The sequence below is a fragment of the Pongo abelii genome, chromosome 1 (assembly GCF_028885655.2).
Source record: "Pongo abelii isolate AG06213 chromosome 1, NHGRI_mPonAbe1-v2.0_pri, whole genome shotgun sequence".
Taxonomy (NCBI): Eukaryota; Metazoa; Chordata; class Mammalia; order Primates; family Hominidae; genus Pongo; species Pongo abelii.
Genome location: NC_071985.2, coordinates 73,258,624 through 73,270,766, shown reverse-complemented (window position 1 = coordinate 73,270,766; position 12,143 = coordinate 73,258,624). Strand labels below are relative to the sequence as shown.

General features: G+C 42.7%; 1 protein-coding gene across 1 annotated transcript in view; it reads left to right on the top strand.

Annotated features, from left to right (window-relative positions):
• PAPPA2 (pappalysin 2) overlaps positions 1–12,143 on the top strand; it is a 302,050-nt gene that overhangs the window by 138,731 nt on the left and 151,176 nt on the right. The window contains exons 6-9 of the mRNA XM_024232330.2: positions 306–498; positions 3,928–4,049; positions 7,269–7,758; positions 10,757–10,885. Coding sequence (XP_024088098.2) covers positions 306–498; positions 3,928–4,049; positions 7,269–7,758; positions 10,757–10,885 — 934 coding nt within the window. The remainder of the gene's footprint in view (positions 1–305; positions 499–3,927; positions 4,050–7,268; positions 7,759–10,756; positions 10,886–12,143) is intronic.

Genomic DNA, 12,143 nt, shown 5'->3' with positions numbered 1-12,143 from the left:
TTGTGGTTTGCTGAATAAGCAACCATCAGCTCAGAGCAACCTGAGTCTCACCCTGGGCTGCCCAACTTTAAGGTCATGACCTTGCTTTAGATATGAAAGTGCTGCATCTCTGGTCTCTGTCTTCTCTTACCCTTTCCAGCTTAGACCCTTTCTGGAACAGATTGCATTTGTTCATTCATTCAACAAGTGCTCATTGAGCCTAATAAGTTAACTCAGCCATGAACGAGACACAAATTTATCCCTGCCTTGGTGGACTTGACGGGTTAAAATCTCCATCCCTTGTGCTACCTTTTTTGTCTCCACAGATGATAACTGCACTGACAACTTCACCCCTAACCAAGTGGCCCGAATGCATTGCTATTTGGACCTAGTCTATCAGCAGTGGACTGAAAGCAGAAAGCCCACCCCCATCCCCATCCCACCTATGGTCATCGGACAGACCAACAAGTCCCTCACTATCCATTGGCTGCCTCCTATTAGTGGAGTTGTATATGACAGGTGAGAGAGGCACTGGCTGTGGGTGAGCTGGTTTATTTCTCTGTGGCATTTCATATGAATAAGGGGAAGAATATGAATCCAGGGGAACTCCAATTTGGAACTATAAATGTGTGCACCACTGCTCAGAGCTGCTGTTCCAGCCTGCTCTGTTCTCGTTGCTTTAGCAGAACTCATGGGCTCTCTTGTGAGCAGTGGCTCATCTTAAGTGCTCACTCCCACCTCAGGGAGGCCTGGAGAGGCTGACCAATGTGACAGGGATAAATTGGCAGAACTGAGAGGGCATCTGCCATTTGTCTCTGTCAGCTGTTTCTCTGTGGCATGAGGGTGGAGTGGCGGCTTGCCACTTGCAGAGTGGTGTGGGGGGAGGGATTACAGCATGCTTCTCCAGGCACTTCTGGGTGTGGGTGGATGGTAGTGTGCCCACTGCCACAAGCTGTGCATCAGAGGGCGTCCCTGACTTACGTGGGTGCTTCTGACACCTTCTCAGCCTCCTGTGCCTCCCCCTCTTAAGGCCACTATCTTATGGAATTGTCATCCTCCGCTTATTTTCCTACCTGCCCCACTTGACTGGCAACTACTGGGGGAGGCAGGATGATTTTTTGTCTCTTTGTCTCTTGCCCTGCCACAACAGACACCTAATATGTGTATACTGAAGAAAAGCATTACACCTAAAACTAACTTTCATTTGTCCTTTGCATATTGGTTTGAAAGAATAACAGATAAATTTTTGTAGAAAGGAGAGAAAGGTGGGAAAATGAATGACATCTGATAATTGGTGAGGGATGGGAGAATGTGGTTTCACTGAGAAGGACCAGAACCCCTTCTGTGACCTGTGCAGACTGACCTCTTTCAAAACCTACTGCTGTATTCTGAATGACGACAGTCCCTTATCTATTGGTTGCACTATATGTGAAGTGTTGTGCTAGGTATTTTACTTGCACTTGTCTTATTTAGTCTTTGCAGTAAACACAGTTCCTGCTAAATAAGTGAGAATTCTGAGGCATAGAGAAACATACAGTGGCAAGCCCAAGACCCCACAACTGACTGGAGGTGAACTCGGGAGTCCAGTGGAAATTTAGGAATAAGGAACACAGAATGGATGATTTCTTTTAATTTAGAGCATTCTCATTTAGCACATCTCTTCTTTGCACCACACTTTCCCTCTGGGTGTCAGGCCTCAGCTAAAGAGAAGGGTGTCGCTGGAGCAAGTTTCCGTGCCCTTCAGTTTTGCTGAAAGCCTAGGGAGAGAGGCAAGAGAGAGACGGGGATAGGAGGAAGCTGGTGAATCCTCTTTCACAGTGGTATTTCAGCCTCTTGGGATTTTGATACCTGTCCCTGATACCTTGATACATACTTAGTGTGTGACACCACTTAGACCTCACAACCCTACAAAGTAGTTTCATGGTCATCAGCGCCCAAACCCTTATGGGCTCTGTTTGTGAGTCAGCACACATCTATGTGATGTGTGTGAGAATCATCTTCCTGCAAGTGTGACCTTGTGCAGCTTTGGTCGAACTGCCTGAACAGCAAGTCCTCTGTGGGTGTGTGCAAACCAGAGTTTTACATCCGTTTATGTAACACATGTAAACAATTTAATCTTTGAATTCTCTCTCTGGTACAAACGTTACGATAAAGCAGACATCAGTACAGGCGTGCTGAGAGTCTGTTGGCAGAAAAGCCTGCAATTTGCTTCCTTTTCTCAGCTAGGTGGACTACAGTTTTGAGACCTCCCAACATGTGTGTCAGGGGGACTCACGTCACATGCCCAGCGATTTGTGTCATGCTTGGAGTTGTGTTTACTCCACCCCAGCAGGTATTTGGAACCCTTATGTCAGAGAAGAGCCCCAGCTACGCACTTAGCAGCAGCCCCGGAAGGGCCAAGTGCATCAAAGGAATGAGCTTTGGAGTTTTGTTCACGTTAGAAGTGAGTGCTGATTGGAGTCAGAGGTTGGATCTTAACTACACCTTTTAGTTTCCAAAGTACTGGACACTCAATGGTGTTTGGGAACTTGCTCAAAGGAATTAAGGAACTTGTTGTGACCTTAGGCAATTTACTTAACCTCTCTGAGCCTGAGTTTTCTCATTTGTAAACACGAGGTTATTACAGGAATTAGAAATCATTTATGAAAAGCACGACATAGCGGCACAATGCCAGTTATGTGAGGTACTTCAGAAATGGGAGCAGCTGTCATAATCATTACTTTTATTTTATAGTACTATTTTTCTGGCATATTACAAGATGTTATTGAGACCCTGACTTGATGCCTCCATTTTCAGATGCATCATTCACAAGTGGGCTTCTAAAAAGATTCTAAGCATCAGAGGCAAGCCCCATGAAGTGACTTACCATTATTATGTCGCTATTATTTTGTCTACCTCTTCCAGTTACCTCAGTTATAGTACTTGTAGAACTTTCGTAAACTGTATTAATCACCTCATGGATATCCATAAAACAAGCATTCACAGAGGGACTGCTGGGTCCAATCCCTATGCTACCTGCTGGGAATATAAACAAGAATAGAGCTTGGTCTGGACCTGCTCACAGGCAAAGGAGAGGAAAGAATGTGAATGGAAATTCTCAACACCACATAGCAGAGCCCTAAGAGAGGAGCTAGCAGGTGCAGTGGGTGCACAGAGAAGGGAGTACTGGTCACTCAGAGGAGAGAGGCTAAGTGCTACTGCAGAGTTTACACTTGAATGGTTCTTGAAGGGTAAGTAGGAGTTTGCTAAACAGAGAAGCTTGGAAAGGCTATTTGGCAGCAGAGAGAACAGCTCAAGAGCATGTTGTATTTGTGGAATGGTGATCTGTTCATTGTGCTGGAAATATAAAACTCAGAAAGGAACTGCAGTAGGTGAGGCTGGAGCTAGCTTGTGAAGGGCCTTGAGTCGTGATAAATAATTTGGATATATCCCCAAGGGCAATGGTGAGCCAAGAGACATTACATTTCACCTGACTTTTATTTTATGTAAGTGATTTAAAGTAGGGAGCTTAAAACATAAGGACACATATAGCTAATAAGTTTATGTGGGAAATTATTGTCTGTTTTAGTGGGGGAAATTCAAGGAGCCTTTGAATGACTTGAGAGTCAATGTAGAAGGGAGTTTTATGTTGAAAGATTCAGATTTTAATTGTTTGGTGTTTACTGTTCCTAGGACAGAAACTGCCCACTTTCATCTCCACAGGCCTCTTTTATGACTTAGTTAATTTTTTCTGCTTCATGATCTTGAAATTTTCATATCACTGAATTTTGCAAAGATGAGGTCCACACAAGAAGAAAGGATTGAGATACAGTTGTTCTTAGTTATTCTCTAGGTCCTTACTAACCATCAACCCCTCTCCTCCCCACACAAAGGTCTTTCTAATTTTCTTATCCCAACTCATCTGATGGACTCGCCTCATCTCCCATCTCCATCCCTTTATCTCCCCAGGGCCTCAGGCAGCATGTGTGGTGCTTGCACTGAAGATGGGACATTTCGTCAGTATGTGCACACAGCTTCCTCCCGGCGGGTGTGTGACTCCTCGGGTTATTGGACCCCAGAGGAGGCTGTGGGTAAAGTACCATGACATTTTTTCTTTATACCCTGGTGACCACTGAGGATGGGGGTGGAGGTAAAGAGTGGAGTAGTGACATGGTGAGAAAAAGGCAATGTATGTGTGTGTGTGTGTTTTGCTGGATATCTTTAGGAGCTGCCTGGTGCCACTGTGTACAGAATGTCCCATATGTGCCTAACATGGAGGCCCCATGGCTGTGGTGAAGCAGAGATCAGCATATAGGACAGAAGGATGGAGAAGTCAGCTGAACTCAGGGTGTGACTTCAGGGTGAGATAGCTGGGAGGTGTAGTGTTACGTGTGCCTACTGGTCCTTGGAGCAGCCATGCCATGTGACAGTGTAAGCTGACCTCTTACTCCTCTATATCAGGAAACACACCGCAGAGAACACTCATGCACTGGCTGAGCAAGTCTGGTTGGGGGTGGGGTGACCACAGAGAACACTCATGCACTGACTGAGCAAGTCTGGGTGGGTGTGGGGAGACCAGGTGTTCCACACTGACTGTTCTCGTCTGTGCTATTTTATGAGTCTATTAATCACTGGTACTGGTTGTGCTTTGGATATGATCTGAGCTAGGCTCCAGGAAAGGGAAAATATTTTTTGTTGTCTTTTTTTCTGTACCTCCCCTAACTTTTCAAACAGTCACACATTCACTCACATATGTATATTAATGCGCCTAAGACAAATTACAGCACGAATCTTTTCCCAGTTCAAGTCAGAAAATACTGTTGACAGGATTTTAGCACCTCCTGATGAATGGCTTGACTTCTTCCATCATCATCATCTTTAATGTTTACCTAATTATCATCTTTTTTCTTTGCCTTTAAAATATTTATTAAGACACTAGAAACAATTAAATAAGATGTGTTGGACAAAGTCTTATTTGAATTAATCTGCAGTCTTGATTGTGACATGAAAAAAAAAAGAGAATATTGATCTGAGAGTCTACAGTATCTGCAAGATATCATCCTGGGCTCCCAGTCATTCAAGTGACAGGGCTTCATAGATAAATCTGGAAGGAGACAATTTACTTGATTGATTGTATATGACTTTTTTCAAGTGAGAATTTTCAGGGAAGAATGGAAAGTGAGTATAAAATTTACTGCATTGGACTCTAAACAGAGATTCGCATTTCATAAAGGGCCATTTTGTGTGTGTGTGGCAGTCTGTCCTGTGCTGGTGTTTTAATGCCTGTTTGATTCCTTGACCTGGTATTTTTTTCTTTTTTAATTCTAGGGGGAAAAATCAGTTATCTGAGAGAGGTAAAATGAATTAGAAGTTCTAGGTTCTAATTCTTGTATTGTGTCTTAAGGCAAACCAAGTCAACTTTTAGGGCTTCCATTTCGTGCTTTAACATGAAGTCATAAAAACTTTTTGACTGGCAGTGCTGCTGTTAGGCTGATTTCCAAGGACCTTTATTCTGCTAGTATTGGGGGCTGAATAATAATATAATAATAATTATGAGACAAACTGAGAAGTTTTTAGGACTACTAACATTGGACTTCACAAGCATTAATTCATAAATCATTAATGAACTAAGTATATATGATTAATAAGAAATACTGGTCTTTGCTTTGAAAAGGTGAAGAACCAGGTCATATTTAAAATATACACTATAAGAGTAATCTCTAACAGAGCAGGCACAAACACATGTATTTGTAAATATGTCTAATGAACACTGCTTAACCACCAACTATTTTCTAAATGCTGTGGGGATTAGAAAACTAAAACAGACATATTCCCTGCTTAAACATCATCTTCATGGTGAGAATTTTCTGGCTTCATAGCCTAAAATAGCTCCCAGCCTCACCTCATAATTCTGTATTCCCCTATATTCCTCCACTTGTCTTCACAGATATCATTACTACGTAATATTATACTTTATATTCCTTTATATATTTATTGTTGCGTCTATCACTTTATTGTAACATATAGAAAGGCAAGACTTTTGTCTCTCTTGTTCACTCCTCTATCTCTAATACCTCGATTAGTTCTTGGTGTAAAAATCTACACTACCAATTTTTGTTGAATTAATGAATCAACTCATAATAAATGAATCAACCCACAATATAGGCAAAAAACAATAAAAACCATAAGATGCAACACACCACACACACAGACAGTTGCACACACATATTTTTGAAATTAATAATATGTGTTTCTATTTCCTGCCTGCAGTTTCTCCCTGCAGCTACTTCCCTGCTCACACATACCTGCACTGAAAGGGAAATTGCAATGTTTGAATTGGTTTTCTCTGGGCTTTGGGACATAATTTATTTTCCAAATTTTGAAGGGCTAAATACTTCTACTTTGGTAAATGTAGATATTTAATTTCTCTAGAACATTGTGTAGATCTACACTGCCCTAGTAAGGCGGGGCTAAACATTATCACTTATTTTGTAAAAGAGGAAACTGAGGCATAGAAAGATGTGCCACAGCCACTCAGCTAAGGACACAGGAGGGCTGACTCTGCTGGTTCTCGATTCAACACTCTCTCTTCAACTCCCCTCACACGACAGAAAAGAAAACCATTTGGGTAGATTATTTCCATGGAGCTGACTTTCACAGATTCGTGATATTTGATTTTTTATCATTACATTTTTATTCGGCTACTGAATCTTCATTTTTTTCTCACTCCATAATATGTGTTTATATTTCCTGCCTGCAGTTACCTACCTGCTTACACATACCTGAACTGAAAGGGAAATTTCAATGTATGGTTTTAAAGTTCGTCTAACCGTCAGTTGAAAGGATTGCCAGGGTGGGATCTTAGGGAATGAAAGAAGTTTTGTGAAGAGCACTACAAAGATTGCAGTGACAGAGTGAAATCATTGGTCTTCAGAAGCATTAATTTATCATAAGTTATAAATGGACTAATCACATGTAATTCTCTGCTCAAGGATTCTTTAAGGACATGACTTCTCTGCATCAGCCTCATGTTTCCACCTAGGATCTGGGTTTCTCCCTTCCCAATTCCTGGTGGGTTTCCTCTTGCTAAGGGCACCATGTACAGGGATGGGGTAACAAGAGTGTAATGCTTTTTACTTTTACACCTTTGTTCTTACTAGTACTTAAGATCTAACCTGCTAAGATGGCCAACTTTTTACAGGAATTCTAAAAGTTCTCTCTGTAGTTCCTCTTTCTGGCTGCTAAGGGCTACTCATTTTCTGACTTTTAATGGCTGCTACTGATGTATCTTTCTGCTAATCTCCCCCCAGGGCCCCCTGATGTCGATCAGCCCTGCGAGCCGAGCTTACAGGCCTGGAGCCCTGAGGTCCACCTGTACCACATGAACATGACGGTCCCCTGCCCCACAGAAGGCTGTAGCTTGGAGCTGCTCTTCCAACACCCGGTCCAAGCCGACACCCTCACCCTGTGGGTCACTTCCTTCTTCATGGAGTCCTCACAGGTCCTCTTTGACACAGAGATCTTGCTGGAAAACAAGGAGTCAGTGCACCTGGGCCCCTTAGACACTTTCTGTGACATCCCACTCACCATCAAACTGCACGTGGATGGGAAGGTCTCGGGGGTGAAAGTCTACACCTTTGATGAGAGGATAGAGATTGATGCAGCACTCCTGACTTCTCAGCCCCACAGTCCCTTGTGCTCTGGCTGCAGGCCTGTGAGGTACCAGGTTCTCCGCGATCCCCCATTTGCCAGTGGTTTGCCCGTGGTGGTGACACATTCTCACAGGAAGTTCACGGACGTGTGAGTTTGGTAGCATGACTATGGGGCTTCCTGGGGCTCTGGGGGTGGGTTTTGTTACTTTTTCCCCACTTTTTAATATTCAGCCATGCTCTTAGTTGGAGGAATGTTTAGACTTTCAGAGGGGATTTTACTGTAAAGTGGCATATCTGAGGTAAAGAAAAACACTTCCCAGAAAGGGGCAAGCAGGCGTCTGATTGCTGATGCCATCATCATGATTATGGACAAAACAGGTTAGTGTATGAGATGTTTCAGTTGAACTGAACATAATTGCCACAAATAAGTTGATCAGAATCAGATACTCCTGTCTGGTGACAATTTAATTTCTGATTCTTTGCTTTAGCTGTCTGATCATCTGCCACAGATCCCATAACATTTATAAGGTATAGTCAGTTCTTCTATTGCTATGCAAGGAGGCCAAGGGCCTGGCAGATGAGACGATACACTCAGTTCCATGACTCATTCATGATATGCGTTTCATTCTTTCCCCTTCTCTCATTTTCCCCCCCAACACCCCATCAACGAACTCTCTTTTATCTTTCTCTTCCAGCTCTCCTCTTCCTCTTAGTTCTGTCTTTTCTTCCTACACTTAGTGAGTTCTACTATGTTCCTGGCACTGCATGTTCAGTGCTGGGGGCACAGACTAAGATGAGGTCCTTACTTACAAAGAACTCAATATCTGGAGCAGGAGGCTGGTACCTCCAAAGGCAAATTCTCTTGACCTCATAACCTTCTTTGGAGACTGCCCTGAGGGCAGAACTAGGGCAAAACAAAGTTTTATCAGAGATGCTGTCAGTTAGTTTTTGCTGCATTAGAAATCATCACAAAAGGTAGTGGGTTAAAACAACAAACATTATTTCTCATGATTCTATGGGTAGGTTGGGTGTTGTCAACTAGAGTGACTTGGCTGGCACTAGATGGCCCAGGATGACCTCCCGCACAGCTGAGACAGCTGGCATGGCTGGGGAGATGAGGGCCTCTTTCCTCATGGTCTCTCAAGGCCTGGCCTGGGCTTCTCATGGTAGTGGAAGGGTTTCCAGCAGCAGAGAGGGCAAGCCCCAAATGCTTACACTTTTCAAATCTTTGCTTTATGTTATTCATAATAATGTTCCACTAGCCAAAGCAAGTCACACAGCAATTTTAGACTCAATGGGTGGCAAAATAAACCCTCCCTTTTGATGAGAGAGGCAGCAAAGTCACATGATAGAGGGGAACATTGGGGACAGGGTAGTCATTTGGCAGTCTAACATAGCTACAGAACAAGTAGAGAAAAATGTCCACCTTGAGCTTCATTACATTTTTCTTCCCATATTTGCTCTGTCAATTAAAACTAGAAGATAGTGAAATGACCAAAAAGCTAACGCAAATGCAAAGGTAGCTTTAAAAAGAAAAAAGATGTCATTTTGAACTTCTTATATAAGGCAGTTAAGATGACATTTGTTATCTAATTTGCTACACACACACACACACACACACACGTTTAAGGCCAATAATATCTCATTTTGTAGATGAAAAATCTGAGGCTTAACTTTGATTTGGTTCAATAGCTAGTAAATAGCAGAATTGGAATTAAAATCCAATTTTTCAACTGGATCTCATTTTGATCCTCTTGCTTCAGTAACACTCTGCCTTTTACAAACTCAGATCCTGGAGGGCTTGGGCTACCTGCCGCTGAGTTTTTCCTCAAGAAAAGTAAACACATGCCAATGTTTCCATCCAGTCCTTTCCCCAGCCACAGAAAAGTGTGAAGCTTTTATGCATGGCTGGACAAGCAGTCTGACAGAAACCGCCTTGTAAAGGGAAACTGTCAGCATTGATTAGGATATAAAATTGGTTTTGCTTTAGAAATATCTGGCATTCTCATGAGAGGTTTGCTTCCCTGGGGGATGTGGGGGTAACTAATTTGGAAATTTAAAAGACTTCAATATCTAGGTTTCTTTTCTATTAAAATGCTTAAAAGCCAGCACAGAGGTTTTTAAAGGTGTTTTTGAAACCCTGAGACATTTCCTGGTTGCTGGTTGCTGCATCAGCTGAGGGAGTGGAGGCTTTGTGGGTGAGTTGAAAAGTCTGTTAAAGAAGAGAGAACCATGGCAGAATACCGATGGCAGCCACTCACGGTAGTCCCAGCAACCCTTTGAGATCCTGTTTCACTAAGTAACTCCCATCCTAGCTTGACTTTGGTGGTAGTTTTCCAATTAGGGCAGGCACTGGGCAAAATTAAGATGAAGGCAGATTTTGTCTTTGGTACCAGAAGCTCCCCTTCTTGAGCCCTTTTCCTCTTCTCAGTGTCTTGCCTTTTACCCTCACCACACAATCAGTGCACCCAGGCTCTAGAGAGAGTCCGACAAGCTCCTTTCATCTCTAGGGTCAAAACTGATACAACTCCATTCCTGATACCTACACACTTTAATAGATTTGGAGGTGGGGAGTTGTTTAATGCATTTCTAATTGTGGAACTTCTTGCTTCCCCCAAATTGTGACAAAAGGTGTTCCTACATGGTGTTATGAGACAGTTGATCTTACTCCTAAGTATTCAGTCTTCTCAAGACAAGAATTCTCTTGAGAGAAAACTACAATCGCAGACCCAAGAAGGGGGCCTTCCTGAGCCCAAACTCTGAAGCTTTCATGTCCAGTTTCTTTGATTACTTTGATGATACAGAAGACTGGCTTTTAAATAGTTTTGTTTTGTTTTAACATGGTAAAAATGCACTTGAAATACCATCTTCCTAGATTGACTAGGACTGTTCAGTGTTAACGCAGCAAGCGTTCACTGCGCATTTACTCTGTGCAACGCACAGGGGATACAGAAATAATTATGGTTTCAAACCTTCTGGTGCTCGGGAAGACTGTGCCCTGATCATTGTTTTAGACAATGCAGCATATGTTTAACCTTTATGTTTACCATAATATTTCCCTTCAACTACTGCAAACCATCAACAAAGGACCCAGGGCATGCCTCATTTTGTGGCTGTAGTGATCATAAACCCTTTGGTTTCCACAGGGAGGTCACACCTGGGCAGATGTATCAGTACCAAGTTCTAGCTGAAGCTGGAGGAGAACTGGGAGAAGCTTCGCCTCCTCTGAACCACATTCATGGAGCTCCTTATTGTGGAGATGGGAAGGTGTCAGAGTGAGTATTTTGTGTGTGTGTGTATGTGTGAGCAGGGACACTGTTCTCTGAACAGAAGTTTCAGGAGTTTGACTTGTTTTGGAAATGTAGGGAGCAAGGCACCATTTGATTCTAGTGTTGAAATTCTAAAATCTGGGACTTGGTTGTGTCAGGTCTTGAGATCTGGCATCTCTACATAGTTATGGAGGAACCCACTTTTACTTATAGCTAACCCCAGAGTATTGAGGTATTGAGGCTGGTTATCTGGGGGCCCCTTTTATGGCCTCAGCAAGCAACTGCTGGACATTGATTCAGGGAAGGAATTTATGCAGAAGAAGGTTATTCATCAAATGATGCTGAAAGAGGATCTCTTTTGAACAAATGGCCTATTCTACTAACGAGGTGTGTGATCTGAGGAAATTCAGTATAGCTTTCGGATCTTCAGTTTCTCATGCAACCCTTAGTAAAATTGATAACAATATAATTTCCAGCTATTCTGTAGGCATCACCAAGGTAGAAATGGAATCACCCTTTCTGTTTCTTAACATACCGTGTTACTTTTCTTGTTGCCCTTTTGTGATATTAGCATAGAGGACTAATTAATTCATTTTGGTTTGCCTGGGACTTCCCCGGTTTTAGCACTAAAAATACCAAGTCCCAGGAAATCCTGGACAGTTGATCACCTTACATCAACCTAACTTTAATGCTCATCTATTTGTTACTTATATAAAGCTGCTGGGATGAGGAGGCTGGAAGCCAGACACTGTGATTTGTCTTAGATTTTGCATCCTAGTAAGATGGGTTATTATTATTTTCCCAGACCAGGTGAAAATATATCGTATATTGAAGCCCTAATAGGAATCAATTCTGTAGCCTTTCTTGGGATTCCATCCCATCATTTAGCAGTGGCTCAACATTGTTAATCTCCTCAATCTTTTAAGATCCTGAAACTATAGTGAGTCTATTCCTTGTCATAGAAGTATAAACACTAAAATGTTCCCAGCCCTCGATAATATGTGGAAGCCATTGAGGTCACCTCAACCTTGCTCACGTGCTGTCCCTTGCTACCTAACTCAGCCTGCCACCTTCCCTCCTTCACTTCAAATCAGATTTCTCCCTGGGATGCTTCACATTGCAGAGGACAATTCCACTTGACACTGTTGTTGTTTTCTCTGTTTTGGTTGCTTCATTTTAAACCTGAAGCCCACCAGTTAATGTGCTGGGGGGCTGGGTGACCACTACTACACTGGCAGGACCCTCCTTGAACAAAACACTCTGC